Genomic DNA, 16,507 nt, shown 5'->3' on the forward strand with positions numbered 1-16,507 from the left:
CAGGCCTCAGGATAGATCCCTGGGGCACTTCACTTGTCACTCTTCTCCAAGATGATGCTGAACCATTTACAAGTACCCTTTGGGTATGATCTGTTAACCAGTTACTGATCCACCTGACAGAATTGGGATCCATAGCACGTTTTACCAGTTTGTCAACAAGAATATCATGTGGCACTTTATCAAAAGCCTTACTGAAATCCAGATAAACTATATCTACAGCATTCCCCTGATCCAGCAAGTAGTTACTTTCTCGAAAAAACACAAGGTTGGTGACATGACTTGTTCTTGCGAAACCTGTGCTGAGTCTTAGAAATCACCGCTCTCTGTTCCAGCTGTTATGTGCTTGATTTTGCCGTACTGCTAACTACCAGGGCAGGAATGATTTTGTTTGTGTGGGTACTTTGTCTTCAGCAACCTGATTAAAAAAAAAAGTCCATCTTTTCCCTTGGTAGTTCAGTGATGTTGTTTCTTCTGCTTATTACAATTTATGCTTTGCTTCTAAGTGGAGAGTGGGCCGCAGTGTTCTACAATAAGATGGAGGAGGGTAATTCTCCTACAGAGCCTTGAATGTTATTTTTAAAAACATACATGTGATTAATAGTTTAAAAAATAAACAGTAGAAGGATTACTGAGAACAAAATAACTATTGTCATTTCTTGAATAAATAAAGGGTCATGCTATTGTTGGGCGCTGCATTTATCTAACTTTCTGCTCTGCAAACGAGATCCATCTATTTACTTGCCTGAGTTCATACAGGGATGTTAATACAGAGTCTATTCATTCCATAACATCAACCCCTGAAGAGAACCAAAATACACACTGAATAACAGGAGAAAGCTCACAATTATGTATGTGAACTAAGCCACTGCCCCTTAAGTAATGTTTTTGTTCCTTGTTTCACAGGGTGGAGTGAGGTGGACAAACCCAGGTCCGGCTGAATATGTAATTTGCCATGTAACCAACATCTCCAATTTAACAGAGCTCTCAAAGGCCTCTGGATAAAGTTCAATTCAACAGTTAAAGACCAAAAATCAATAAGGAGACAATAGTATTCACAGGTAGAAAGATGACACTAGGCTACCTTTATCATACCTTGAATGTGAGAACACCCTTTAAAAAAATCCATTAAAATAAAGAGCCGATCTGCACACAATGCATTTTTGCATGATCTTTATAGAATCATAGAGTTGGAAGGGACCTCATGGGTCATCTAGTCCAACACCCTGCAATATGCAGGACACTCACATCCTTATCGCTCATCTACTGTAATCTGCCACCCCTTTGCCTTCACAGAATCAGCCTCTCTGTCAGATGGCTATCTAGCCTCTGTTTAAAAATTTCCAAAGATGGACAACCCAACACCTCCCGAGGAAGCCTGTTCCACTGAGAAACCACTCTAACTGTCAGGAATTTCTTCCGGATGTTTAGATGAAATTTCTTTTGAATTAATTTCATCCCATTCATTCTGGTCTGTCCCTCTGGGCAAGAGAGAACAATTCTGCTCCATCCTCCATATGGCACCCTTTTAAATACCTGAAGATGGTTATCAGATCCCCTCTCAGCCGTCTCCTCTCTAGGCTAAACAGACCAAGCTCCCCCAACCTTTCCTCATTATGTCTTGGTCTCCAAACCCCTCACCATCTTTGTTGCCCTCCTCTGGACACGTTCCAGTTTGTCAACATATCTCTTTAACTGGGGTGCCCAAAACTGAACACAGTACTCCAAGTGAAGCCAAACTAGAGCCGATTAAAGCGGTACCATCACCTCCCGTGATCTGGACATGATACTCTGTTTGATACAGGCCAGAATCCCATTTGCCTTTTTAGCCACTGAGTCACACTGCTGACTCATGTTCAATGTATGGTCTACTCCTAGATCCTTTTCACACACGCTACTGCCAAGATAAGTCTCCCCCATCTTATATTGGTGTATTTGGTTTTTCCTACCTAAATGCAGAACTTTACATTTTTCCCTATTGAACTTCATTTTATTCAGTTTAGCCCACTTCTCGAGCCTATCAAGATAATCCTGTATTTTGTTGCTATCTTAAGTTGTGTTTGCCACCCCTCCCAGTTTAGTATCATCTGCAAATTTAATAAGTATCCCCTCTAATCTCTCATCCAAATCATTTATAAATATATTGAACAACACAGACCACAGGACAGATCCTTGGGGTACTCCACTTGTCACTCTTTTCCAAGAAGATGTGAAAACTACTGTCACAAATTGAAAGGACTGTCACTCAAGAAGACCCTCTAAAAAGTTATATACCATTTATGAGTTGTAATGCAATTCCAAACAGCAGCTGAAGCTTTTCCATATTTATAAATCCATGCACTGAGCCCTTTTACTTCTTCTGTCACACAAAATTACGTAACAACTAATTCACATACTTCCTCGCACCAGTACATTTTAAAATGCAAACTGGATTGGACTTTTTCATTTTAGTTGAATAACTGATTGAGTTTCTCAGTATCCAAAAACAACAACCATGCTGTATTTTCTATTCCTACAAAGATAGCTTTAACAAAGCATTTACAAATCATTACATTCAATCAATTTATGAAACCTCAAAGAACCCATTGTGACTGTACCACAGGTGTGCTTTCAAAAATGTTTTGTGAATCCATAGAAATACAATAGAGTTTGATATTTATATTAAGACACTAAGGCAAGAATAAACACTATTACATTCAGTTTTGTGAGAAAGCTAAGTACATATATTTCCTGGTAAAATTACTAGGATATAAAAGTTCTGAATTTAAACTGGGTGTGATACAGGCAGCTGAAAAAAACAGGGCAAAATTATTACGCTATTAGTTCTATTTCACAGTAGACAATTTTAGCTGGAATTATTCATAACCTCTTCAAATTATGGACCATCAACATTTGTTGTGCTTCATAATTGATCAAGTATCCAATTTGCATTGCAAAACACATTTATATTCAGTACACCTCTCTGCCTAAAAAGAAATATAGTATAGAGAAACCTCTTTAATATAATTAAAATAGATATACATGGAGGGTTGGATTCTAAGCCTCCCCTCTGCTAAACAAATTAAATCTTTTTCCACCAGAACAGGCTCCTCACTTAGCAGAAAGCAGCCATAGGATCCAATCCATGGGTTTTTTTAGAATGGCTCGATAAAGCTTTCACCACATGAAACTGGGACTGAGTTGTGCAATTCACAAGGTTCATAGGAACTCTGATAAGTGTTTTCTACCTTATAATATTCCTAGCTAATAACCATAACATGTGAATGGAAATTATTGCTAGATTTCATACAAATGTGTCAAGAAAGAATCAATGTACAGGACATCTATTTCATAGGAATTTATTAGAAACAGCATTTTATACCAGGCAAATCTACTAATTTCAGCCCATTTCCAAACATGACATTGGGCTCCTATAAGAGATAATAAAGAAAATAAGTTCACTTCACATTTCAGTAATTTTATATTGCAGAATTTTAAGCATATTGTATAAATATACATGTAAAAGCAAGTTTATCCATCAGGCTAGCAGGACCTTCAAGATAATCTGATTGGCTGATTCCATTAAATCAGTGCACAGACTGATTTATTCCACCTTGATTCCATGTCACTTTAAATCTCTTAACTCGGTTTCTTTTCATTTTCTTCTTTTAAGGTTGCGGAGAAATAACGAAATATTAGGTTATTTATTAGCTAATTCTCCATGTGTCGCAAGTAAAATCCCATTTTTAACCACTCTGCGGGAGTGGTATGCATAAAAGAGTAAGGGCCCTTAGGGTGGGCCCTGTCCGGGATGAGGAAGGGTGCCCTTTGGCCCCTACCCCGGACTGACAATCGGAGGGCCTAATCAGCAGGCACACAGTGCCCGCCGATTGGGCCCTATGATTGTCAGTCCGGCGCCAAGAGCCCAATTGCGAGCCGCACATAACACGGCTTGCGATTGGTCACTTGCCCCCGGTCTGATGAATTGGGAAGCATGAAGTGCCCCCCCGACAGCTCCCTTCGGCCCACGGCCACCATTACCCGCCTACCTGCCAACACAGCAGGTAGACACCGGGCCTCGGCCGGGAGCCGGGGTGTGAGGGGGGAAGCGTGCCGGCCCTGACTCTTCCCCTGCCCGCCCACCTGGGAATGGCAGCGACCCGGGGGGGCAGGGGGCTAGCGCCCGCTGTATTATGTTTACAGCAGGCTTAATTTCTAGTATACAATAAGGTATAATGAATGCAAGAAGCTAAGTTTAAGCCTGGAATCTTATGATAGCCTTTCAGAGAGTTGGAAGCATGTGTGATGAGACAGAGTGCTGTAGTGGTTTAGTGTTGGACCAGGATATGGGACAACCAGGTTCAAATCCCCTCTCTACCATGGAAACCCTGGGCCACTTATTCTCTCAGCCTGACCTACCTCACCAGGATACCGTGAGGATAAAATGGAGAGCAAAGAACATTGTAAACTGCTTAGGATCCCCACTAGAGAGAAATGTAAAGTAAATTAACTATATAAATTATAGTTTATAATTTATAATTTTTCATTTATTTATTTGCGGTCATTTAGACCAAAATTTTAGAAGCACTACTATACAATAGCAGTTTGTAAAAGGGAAGGTAATACATCAAAAGGTTAAAAATGCATCAACAATAAAACTTAAAACTTCTCCAACATAAAAGCCAACATTTAGAAGCATTAACTGCTGTTGACTATTTTACACGGATAAAATGAGCCATAAAAGCAATAAAACTAATAAAGCTGTTAAAATATAAAACAAAAGACAAGATTAAGAGGCGTGCGATACATCTACTAACCAAAAAACATAAGAACTATTATGGCTATACATGAGTGACCTATTCTTTCCTAATTCTTAAAGTTAACCACGCAAATTTTGCTACTTTGCTAGTTAACAAATTATCTGTATCTGATAGCAATATTTGCAGGCGATGCTTTCTCAGGTCATGAGGGCATTCTATAAGCATTGGTACTAATTCACCTGTGCGAATATGATTATACAGCTTGCACTCAAATAAGATGTGTCCACTCAACTGATGATGAAATCAGAAGCTCTACCAAATTATGGGCAGTCATCTATGGCTGTGGCTATCTCATTTCAACATGCATGCTACCTCCTGGTTAACATCTATTGTCCCCCGGGAGGAACTAAAGCACAGATAGAGTCCTTCTGGGAGGGCTTTGAGATATATTTAGAGGATCTTTTGATGAAATACCCATCAGCATTCCTCATATTAGGAGGGGATTGTAATGCCAGGATGGGTTGCGACGACTATACTCTCTTCACTAGCTACAACTTACATACTTTAATTTCACTACATAGAAGATCCTTCAAAGATAGTAAGCATAACCTCTCAGGTCTTAAGTTGGCCCAATTGGTATATAGATTGGACCCAATTATTCTGAATGGTTCAGTAATATCAGATTACCCAGCAGAATTTACCTTCTTGTCGGGAGACAGAATGAGCACCATCGACTATAAAATAATATCTAAAAACATGATGCAGAGCTCAGTAGAATTTGAGGTATCCTCTTTCTATGACAGTGACCATTTTCCACTTATAGTGCGCTGTCCCATTCCTACTAAACAACTCCGCTTATTACAGCGATATGAAGGCATGTCTAACGAGGAAAACTGCATTCCTAAAGTTAAGTGGAATATATAAATTAACTATATATATAAAGTAATTAACTAAAATGATTCAAAAATATTTCTGATTGTGATACGTATCTGACTTTCACCTGTGATAAAAGGATTTGCATAATTTAAAAACTTGTAAAATTTAAGATTAGTAGTGATAGGGAACAGAATGTTCACATGTAAAAAAAAAAAGTTCTTTACCGGAGAAAAGCGGAATGTATCTATTAGAATCTAGACCTAACCCAGGTTATATTAAAACAAACATGAGATATTTAATGAAAGCAAGAGAGTAGAAAACCATAAATGCCACCCTAAAAAAAGACACAAATCTACTCAGTTTCCTGGCTAAACTCTATATCACAACATATCAAAGTATTATCCCATATTAGCAAATACTGATCTGGAAATCCAATTGAAAACCTAATAAATGTACTTTGAATCTACAAAAATCAAGCTACATGACTGTAACTTCTTCAGATATTTCAAGATTATATGAAGAAGTGAATAGTGACTCATGAAATCCCACATGCTGCCACAAATTTCATTAGTCTTTAAGGTGCTACTGGTCTTTTGCTCTTTTTCGCCAAGAACAGTCTAACACAGCTATCTTGATCTAACGATACAGTATTTCAACAGTTTTATACACAATGTCACATCCTACAATATTTTCATGTAATAAAGCACCAAATTAAATTTAATATCAGCACAATGGTTTTATCCAGAAGCTGAGATGTACTGGAACAAGTGGGTATAGCTGTATTCCAACAATACTTCAATAACTTCCATACACATTTGCTCAGGAGAAATATAGTATAATGGCATTTCCTGTAGCCAAAATTGCCATTTGCAATTAAAAGTTAAAATTGGCCTTCATTCTATTCAGGCAATTATCTAAACGTAGCTGGCAGGCTTAACTGTTTACTGTGGTGCTGTGTCATGACTTCACTCAATCTGGAAATGTATATTATAATACATTTAACATTATTTTCAGCTTGGATCTTATTTTGATCACACCACCAAACAGTAATTGCAAAAATCCTGATTTCCAGGCATATCAAAATAAAAATATTCAAGTAATGTCCATAGTATAAATTCAACAAAGAATTATATATGTGGCTGAATAGGTCACTAGTTAATTAAATGAATAATTAACCATATACATAAATATTTGCAGAACTGTTTCTAGATGCAATGTTGTATTTCCCTTCTGCAACAGTACAGCATTATTACATACTAGACTAGACTAGATAGATATTAAGCCCGCTGTAGCCAAAATACAGTGGGTGGATGGATGGGCAGAAGAAGAAGAGTTGGTTCTTATATGCCGCTTTTCCCTACCCGAAGGAGGCTCAAAATGGCTTACAGTTGCCTTCCCTTTCCTCTCCCCACAACAGACACCCTGTGAGGTGGATGAGGCTGAGAGAGCCCTGATATCACTGCCCGGTCAGAACAGCTTTTTCAGTGCCGTGGCGAGCCCAAGGTCACCCAGCTGGTTGCATGTGGGGGAGTGCAGAATCGAACCTGGCATGCCAGATTAGAAGTCCGCCCTTCTAACCACTACACCAAACTGGCTCTCTAAAAGAAAGGAAGAAAGGAAGAAAGGAAGGAAGCCCCCGACCATCTGCAGAGCTTCCTGCAGGCTTCTACAACGTGACAAGGCTGCCCCTGGGCCTGCTAGAAGCCCCCGGCTGGGCTGGCAGCTTCCTCCAGGCTTCTGGCGGGCCCTGGGCCCGGCAGAAGCCCCCGGCCCCGGTAAGGTGTAACTGCCAAGGAGAACACTGTTAGGGAACAATTATAAGCAGGTTTACTCAGACATGTTCAATAAAATCAGGTCTACTCAGAATTCAATAAATTCAGAGTCCAGTAGCACCTTTAAGACAACAAAGATTTATTCAAGGCGTGAGCTTTCGAGTGCAAGCACTCTTCGTTGGACTAAGAACTGACCATCATAACAGTAGGAATATACACAGGCATACAGTTGGTAGTACACTTAAGTGTTCTTGTACTACCATACAAGAAAAACTTGACAATCTAGAAAACCACATTTGGCTCACTTTAAGTTAGGAGTTGGATCCTGGTAAGCACTGCTTACAGTAGACTAGTTTTGTACTAAACAATTGATGTCGCCATTTGTGTACACATATATCTATTTGTCTAAGCTGGCAGAGGTATTCTGAGTCAGAATCTTAACTATGGTAAATAGAGACCAAGCTGAAGTTGGGCAAAATGGAGATGAAGCTGGTTGCTAACATTAATTACCAGGAGAGTATAGTTCTCCACCCTTTGATGCAATATTATTCTCTTTGGTCAAGGCTTCTGATGGAGAGACTGGAAACTGAAAAGACTAAAAGCATATTTTACTATAAGCATTTGTGGTGGAAATTGGTGCAGTATCTGGAAATAGCTGATTTGGCCATGTTAATCTGTGCTATAGTAACCTTTAAGGTTACTATAAAATCATGCACTTGAAGATCATCCATAAACTTCAGCTAGTACAAAGTACTGTGGCTCATTTACTAAGCAGAGTTAGCTATGATTCACATATTACGTCTGTGTTAACGTCTGCCTATTTGTTTCTAGTTCCAGTTCAAGCACTAGTTATGATCCATATAAAGCCCTTCATAACTAAATGTAATATCTCTGCAGGTTCATGACTCCCAGTGGCTGACTGGGTGACAGCTTTGTTCATCCGTTCTTACTGCATGTCATCATGCAGGCAAATTAGATCAGTTACCTGTTCACACTAGACCTTTCTCAAAGGTGGCTCCATGTGGTGGAATGGCATTCCTGAACAGGACTGTAAGGCTTCCATCTGATTAGCATTGCAACAGCAGCATATAACCAAGTTATTTAGACAGACTTCCAGTAGATAAACATTACCTGAAACTATTTTAATACGTGATACTTGTGGGCTTTGCTATCCACCTTGAGCACTTGTTGAGAGAAAGGAGAACTGAAAAAAACCCTCAAATAAATGAATATGTATTTGATCAGAGTGTAAAGGTAAAGGTATCCCCTGTGCAAGCACCGAGTCATGTCTGACCCTTGGGGTGACGCCCTCCAGCGTTTTCATGGCAGACTCAATACGGGATGGTTTGCCAGTGCCTTCCCCAGTCATTACAGTTTACTCCCCAGCAAGCTGGGTACTCATTTTACCGACCTCGGAAGGATGGAAGGCTGAGTCAACCTTGAGCCGGCTGCTGGGATTGAACTCCCAGCCTCATGGGCAAAGCTTTCAGACGGCTGCCTTACCACTCTGCGCCACAAGAGTGTATATGTACTTAATTTTCTCTAGACCAGTGGTTCTTAACCTTCCTAATGCTGCGACTCTTTAATACAATTCCTCATGTTGTGGTGACCCCCCAATCATAAAATTATGCAAGGGTTCTTTCTCAGAAATCAAACTGAAACTGACCAATGGCGTGAAGATCCACTGTTTATGATTTTATATAAATTGTGAAGGGTTTCTCACTTCAGTTCTGCCTCCTGTCCCACCATGCCAATCTCGCTCTTTTCCACTGTTCCAGACAGACAAACACTCTATCTCGATCTACCCTGCAAGGCTGTTGTGTGGAAGGCATCACCCCGGCCAAACTGCTTGCCCTGACGCAACCCCTGTGAAAGGGTTGTTCGACCCCCAAAGGGGTCCTGACTCCCAGGTTGAGAACCACTGTTCTAGACTATGTGTAACACATATATAAACCATTGGCTTTGCAGAAATCTCATCAGTTTCAATGGAACCTATACACATGAAGATTCACAATTTTATTAACAAAGCTGTCATCTTAAAACAAACTTGAGGTTTCATTTTTTATATCAGTGAAATGACCAAATGGTTCTTTAAAAAAAATCAAGATAAAACAATCACCTAATTCTCTAAATCACAAATCCTGTATTTTGACCACAACTGTAAAATAATAGGTCAATATACAGGGATCTACCCTTCAGTAGTTTATATACTGTAAAATTATCCAGATTCTGTATACATTTCTTGTGTAATTTTAGAGAACTTTTCAGCAAATGTCAAGATCATAATTTTAACAAAAGTGTTTTTCCATTTTTCTTCAGTTGTATTATGTGTCCTATGAAACAGCTGCACATTTTAAAAGAAATACTGAACCAAGTTGAAATTTCCCATTTATTATAACAGGATTGAAAGTAAAGGGTGAAATAGGGTGAGGCAAACCCATCCCTCTTTGGTTAGAATAGCATTATTTCTCTTCTTTCTTTTCCTAACTCCCTCCTTAGCTCCAGATTTCCTCTGTTCCAAATCTCCCACTTTGTTTTCTAATTGCAGCTTTTTGTAATATTCATTTCGTGTCTCTCCTCCCTTAATCACAAGTAGTTCCATACTCATGAACAGGTTCTTACTTATGACTACTGTATTACTTGTAAAGCAGGCACCACAAAAGCTTACTGCTTTCAGCTCCATGGCAGGCTGCTGTCTCCCCTCTGGGTTTCCTCTCTGCTCAAATGTTCATTCTTCTTCCCCTTCCCCTGTGTCTGCCTTGTCAACTACCCCTGTATTGAGGGGCTTCAGTAAGTAGGGTTGATTCCTGAACTCCTACAAGAACTAGATCACACTACAGTTCTTCTGGAGCGGGGGTTTATATTTTAACGGGATAAAAGGTGAACATAAACATTTGTGCAAAATTGTTCTGAAATACATAGAACTTACTTAAAGCAATTGCATAGGAAATGCGCTACCATCTCCTTTTGTAAGCGACTACCTTTTCTAAAGCACCAAATAGATCCATGCCCCCCCTCCAGGTACGAGTATCTAGGTATGAGTATCCATCTTACCTCCATGTTGGGGATTATGTTTTAACTGGGGGTTTTAGTGGGGAATTTATGACATGTAACCTGCCACGAGCCAATTAGGGAGTGGCGGGAAATAAATCAATAATAATAAGTATAAGTAAAAGTATATGTAAATGAAAGTAGATGCTGCATTTAAAATGTCACTCATGCTTCATATCTGTTCACAATGTTCACTGTTATTAAAATGTCCATCCTGAGCTGCTCGATCACTTCACAAGGAACATAATATTCCACAAAGGGATAACATATTTTACAAAAGTCAGCTATCAGGAGGAAACATGAAAACTATATTGACATCAGTGATGAAATGCACAATTTGAATTCTTAGCAAATCAACAACATAAGAAATGTGATGGTTCTAAAATCAGTACCATGAAAAACGCACACCACATCCAAAGGAGCTTTCAGCTAAACTGTGCTTTAAATATATATATATATATATATATTTAAAAATAGGGCAGAATAATTTCTTATCTTTCTTAGAATGTACTTGTTGAGTACTATAAGTGTAATAAAGCTGCCTTGGGGAAAATCTGGTGGGAAATTTGTAAAATATGTGTGAAATCCGCATGGATACTCAACAATTTTCTGATTATAATTATTATTGCAAGAAACTGAATCTGCTATCAAGAGTATGCTTGAAAATGCACTGCAGAGTACAAATAAGGAACCACCAGTAGTAATTAATTCCTGTGTCCTAATTTGTAAATATCATGAAATTTGGTAGTTGTACACTTACTATATGTAAGACGTATACAGTTATTTCAAAAAACCACAAAACATGGACAGTTTTAACATACAACCTATGTACATTTTCCAAATGTTCCTATCAATAATTTCAAAAATGTTTTAAATTTCAGTTCCCAGGTGAGACCTATTTATCTACATGTAGCCAAATGCAACTGGTATTTGCAAAGATCATAAATCAAATCTACTGTAAAGAACAAAGAAGCCTGAAAATATTCATATATGACCCCTGCCTAGTTCCCCAGCAAATGTATCTAGCGATTTTAGTATTTATTCATTGAGGAACCATAAATAAAATATCTAAAAATAACCCAGGAGACAAAATTGTAGTAAGAGGCTGAGCGAGGTAACAAACTCACAAGAGACAGAATGAATGAATGGATGGATGCTGTGAGGAGATCAGCAGTAACCTGTTACCATTCACAGATATTTAAAGCCTGAGGGAGGAGAAAAAATCCATTTGCTTCCAATCATTCTTTCATTAAATTTTCTTCTGCTTTCCCCACTTTCCTTTACATCCTACAAAAGGATCTAAGTCAGACGTCAAACAACTGATTGTGGAATGAAGCTGTGAAAAATGAGCCTGCTAACTTTCAGCACCTGCCTTGCTTTCACAATGTTTTCCAACACATCCTTTTTACATAGTCCTGAAATTGCTACTGCTTGAGAAAATAACTTTACTGACGCCCTAAACATAATTATGTTTTTCCCACAGTTATTCAGCTAGTACAGCTTCTGAGAAAAGATCACACACTTGATGGCTACATTAATTCAGAATAACTACCATTTGCTGATTTCAGACTGCTGGTCACTAGGAACAAATTAAATCCTCATTTGCTCTTAGAAATTATAATGAATAGCTAAGGAAAGTCTACTATATCACTATTCTTTAGATACCCTAATTTGAAGTAAAACAGGGAGGTTCAAGTATGAGAAAGAGCAAAGTAAGAGGTACGAAGCATGAGCCCCGTGTAACTCTAAGTCCTGAAACAAATACATTTTATCCTGATATTCACATACTAGTAGTTATTGTTATTTTGGATAAGATTTAGAAAGACGCCATCCACACTGCAGGCCTAGAACAGGGAGTAACAAAAAAAGCCACCAATGGACACAGAAGAATGGAATTACTAAGGCACAGTGCTGAGCGATGGGTATTATGCATTATGATTATTCCATCAATATGTATGGTGCTTCAGAGAGTTCAAGAAGCCAGGTTCCTGTCTTGAGCAGCAAACAACCTAAAATTTGATAAAAGGATAATAACTAAGAGATGGGAAGAAGGGGGCAGGCAAGGTTAAATGGCAGAAGGTATGCAATAAGGCAGACTACAAGAAGTGACTCTCAAGTGGAACAACACATCAGGTTGGTCCCAGAATGACGGTAATCTTTTACAGTGTTTGTATGTATTTTATTCTTGTTTTCGTTGCTGGCTTGTGCTGTTGCTTTGGTTTTGCATTATTCTTCCCAATCTCATAGGTAAACAAATTCTAGCTTGTGACAGGAAAGGGACCAGGTTCTGCATATTTTTTTTCAAAAAAAGAAAAGCAACCCCAGCAACCCCATGGAGTTAACTCCTCTGCTTTATTCTATCTATATTTGTAGCCTTCTGAGGCTGTTCTAGACCAACTCACATGCACACATGACATATCACCACAGTCCTACATATAATTTGTGAGCCAGCTTGTCTCTGGAAAATGTCAGGATTGCTAGAAGGGCCACAGAAGAGTCTGCAAAGATTGTAATGGCTTTAATGCACATTTTATCCTTCGTTCATAGGAGGAGAGTAGGTTAGCTTTGTGTTTAAATTTTTTTGTAATTCTTCCATTTGAAAAATTGGCATTAGGGGCTGATTTGAAAGAATTATTGTAAGAAAGTCATAGATACCAGCTGCATCACTACAAGTGTTTCACCTGTAGCTGTTAATTTGGAATGGGTAAGATAGACATAATCACTTTTCAAGATCAGTGTTTAGGCTATATCTCCACTTGAAGTTAAAAGTACTTAACTTGTAGACAGATTATACATATTATTAATGGACAAAGTTTAGCTAAAACCCAGCTAAGTTTAAGCCTCATACATTTTAGTAGATTTAACAAACTGAAATCAATGTGCTGAACTTTCTCCTCTTGAAATCAGTGGAACTGATATGTTCTTTAAAATGTAGTCTCAATGTTTAAACTTTACTGGGAATGGCATCAAATACAAATGTAGTATGTGATGTGCCAGATGAAATGTTAACAGTTACGCCTATGGGGTTTAGTGGAAAAATATCTGGCCTTGAGATTGGGGTCAAATCTCCCCTGCAGGTATAAATTCCCTGGGTAATCTTATACAAGTCACTATTTTCAGTCCAAATCTCCATCTACATAATGGGAATAACAATGATTAAGATGCTTACATGGATAAATACAAAGCTTACTGAATGTAAATATATAATGCACTGTGGAAGAACTATAAACCAGAACAAGTTTCTTTGCTGACATCTCACCTTGGCCATGAATAATCAGGTAGTTTTGTACAAGCCATGGATTTTTTTTCAGCCTTTGTCTTCTATCATAGAAACATTAGCACTTGCCTACACTTAATGTTACTGAGATACAGTATGTGTAGTTTGTATATATAGTTACTATTATTACTACTATGAACAAAGTAACTGTAGTATGAACATACAGTGCTATATAATTAAAAACAGAAAGGACTTCCCAAAAGTAAACACCCTACTTATAAGTTCTATAGCTATTGCATATCTGTGCAACCCAGTTTTCCAGTAATTCTAGTAACCCAAGAGTCCCCAAAGTGGCTAAAATCTATAAACTCTTTTGAAATGCTGGGAAGGCACAGTAGTACTACTGAAAAAATAGATCTGATGGGACTAATAGTAAAATGGCTTGGTAAATGGGGAGCAAAGTGTTGGTAGGTTCTAAACCAAGAATCCTCTTATGATCCTGAACGGGAGCTCCTGGTTGATCCAAAGGTAATCCCTCCTGGTTCTCCTAAATCACCTCCTACTCTAGTTGGATGGAGGAAAGCAAGAACTGGCCCTTTACTTGGGGGAAAAATATGTTTTGGTGCAGAAGCAGGTGGGCAAAAGAAAACACACTGGACTGCATTAGCCAATTATGGTATTTCTTAAACCATTCTCCACTGCACTTTGCTCTCTACAGCCCTCTTGGCCTGCTTTGCTGCCTCCATTCATAGCAACTCTTCTTTCCTCACTATAGGAAATCAATTCTCATCCATGCAATTACAAAGAAGCAAGCTTTGGAAAAAGAACTTTGTTTCTCTGAAGATGATACAATCATCTTTAGGATCACTTTGAACTATGTTTCATCCTCAACCATATGTCAACTCATTTTTCCCTACCATTGCTTTCCTGTATATACCATATTTTTTAAATCACACTGTATGCTGCATCTCAGAGTCCATCGGCAAAAAGTCTTCCTCATCCTTTGCAGTCATTAAAGTGAAAATTACAAGTATAACTTGGCAGTAAGATGCTTTCTAAGGGCACTTTCACACATGACATGTGCTGTATGAGATATATATCTATCTCTATATATAGACAGAGGTAAATAAACAAGCTCTTGGCTTACTGCCAGCTGACTGCATACAGGGTTGCACCTTCCAAAAAAAAAAAGTTGCGGGATTCCCTCTTTTTATACTTGTTGTTGAATGGCTCATATGTACACCCAATTTTAATTATCTCCCCTCCCCATTCTCTGCTTCAAAGCAGAGAATTTACAAATGTGCACAAGAAGCTGTATGGTGCTTTGGGTGTCAGAATGTGCGAAAATGCCCTTTTGAACAGTAACTAATATGTGCAAAGTGTTCAGCACATCATCCCCACCAGCGCATCACCATCACCACAGCACACAAGAAATGCAGATTTCAATCCAGAGCATCCCAGGGGAGCTTCTACCTCGGTGTGTCCCATGCCTTCCCTGGGTCCGCTCGGCTGCCAGGACGGGACTCCTCCCACCCCACCCATGTGAACCTGAAAGGGAGAGGCCCACGGGGGGGGGGGCGTACTCACACGAACGCGTGGTAGATGAATGCCCAGCCTCTGGGTCTTTCCAGCACGTTGTAGAGATAGTTTTGCAGCCTCCTGTACTTGGCGTTCCGCCGGTAGGTCGGGTTGCTGCTGTAGGAGAGCGGCTTCCCCAGCAGGCTCATCCGGGCTCCTCCTTGCTTGCTTCTCCGGTTCTCCCGCAAGCCAAGCCCGCCGCCGCCGGTGCCCAAGAGGAGCAAGCCGTCCCCTCGCGGGGGCGCCGAGTTCAGGAGCACCCTGCTCCGGCCGGACTCCACATCCTTCATGCCGCCGCTGCTGCCGCTGCCGTGGCGCCCCGCCGAGCTGCTCTTCAGCCAGAGCCCGGCGGAGCCGCCCTCGTCATCTCCTCGGCTGTGGCTGCGGGGCATGGCATCACGGCGGGGGCAGAAGCAACGGCGGCGGTGGCGGCGGCAGGAGCAGCGGAGGGTGCGGGCACCCGCTCGGCGCGAGGTGGGAGCCTCGCAGCTTCCTCGCGGCGCGGAGGGGAGGAGGAGGAGGAGGCGGGAGAAAAGAGACGGGAGCAGCGGCAGGCGCCTCGCGCTTTCCTCACAGCTCCCGCCGAGCAGGAAGGGGGGAGGGGGGGCCGCGGGGGCCACTTTGCTGGCCCCCAGCCAGGAGTCTGAGGGGCTTCGGGGCGAGGGGAGCGGAGGAGAGAAGAGGCGACGGCTCCCCTCCAAGGCGTTCGCGCCTGCAGGTTGCCCTCAGGCGCACCTCCGCGGTTGCTTGCTTTTTATGTCAAAACTTCGAAGCAATAAAGAGCGTATGCAGTCCGCGCGATAGACACACCGCAGGGCGACATCCAGGGACCTCCATAAATGACACCAGGAGTGACTGCTGGGGGTGGCGGGAAAGAGAAGCCGCCTGCCTGGATCGTAAAAAAAAGAAAGCCGAGCAGCCTCGGAAAGACACACACGAACGCTCAGGGCTCCTGCTGCGACCCTTGGCTCGTCAGTCTATTTTGCTCTGGCAAGAGCAGGCACTTCCCGGGCAGGCGAGCAAGCTGTTGCTTTCCGTCCCAATGCAAGAGAAAGTCACCGCCGCCACCCATTAAAACGGGCAGGAGGAGAAGGGGGGGGGGCGCGGAGGAGGATGCGCCCAGGCGTCTTCAGTCCCTGGTGCCAAGTAGCAGCAAAAGGCACGACAGTGGCTCTCAGGATGGGGATGTTAGGGCGCAGCTCGCGGCGCTTACGCAAGAAGGAAATCTCCGCTGAGAAGTCATCCAAGTGCCTTCAGTCTGGTACAGCAGCCAGTAG

At 40.9% G+C, this 16,507-nt stretch overlaps 1 protein-coding gene across 2 annotated transcripts in view; it reads right to left on the reverse strand.

The window, feature by feature from the left end:
- KCNQ5 (potassium voltage-gated channel subfamily Q member 5) overlaps positions 1 to 15,742 on the reverse strand; it is a 380,258-nt gene extending 364,516 nt beyond the window's left edge. For both annotated transcript variants that reach the window (XM_077306720.1, XM_077306710.1), the window contains exon 1: positions 15,240 to 15,742. In XM_077306720.1, the coding sequence (XP_077162835.1) occupies positions 15,240 to 15,622 (383 nt within the window). In that variant the 5' untranslated portion in view covers positions 15,623 to 15,742. The remainder of the gene's footprint in view (positions 1 to 15,239) is intronic.
- Positions 15,743 to 16,507: the final 765 nt, after the last annotated feature.

The sequence above is a fragment of the Paroedura picta genome, chromosome 1, assembly GCF_049243985.1.
Source record: "Paroedura picta isolate Pp20150507F chromosome 1, Ppicta_v3.0, whole genome shotgun sequence".
NCBI lineage: Eukaryota > Metazoa > Chordata > Lepidosauria > Squamata > Gekkonidae > Paroedura > Paroedura picta.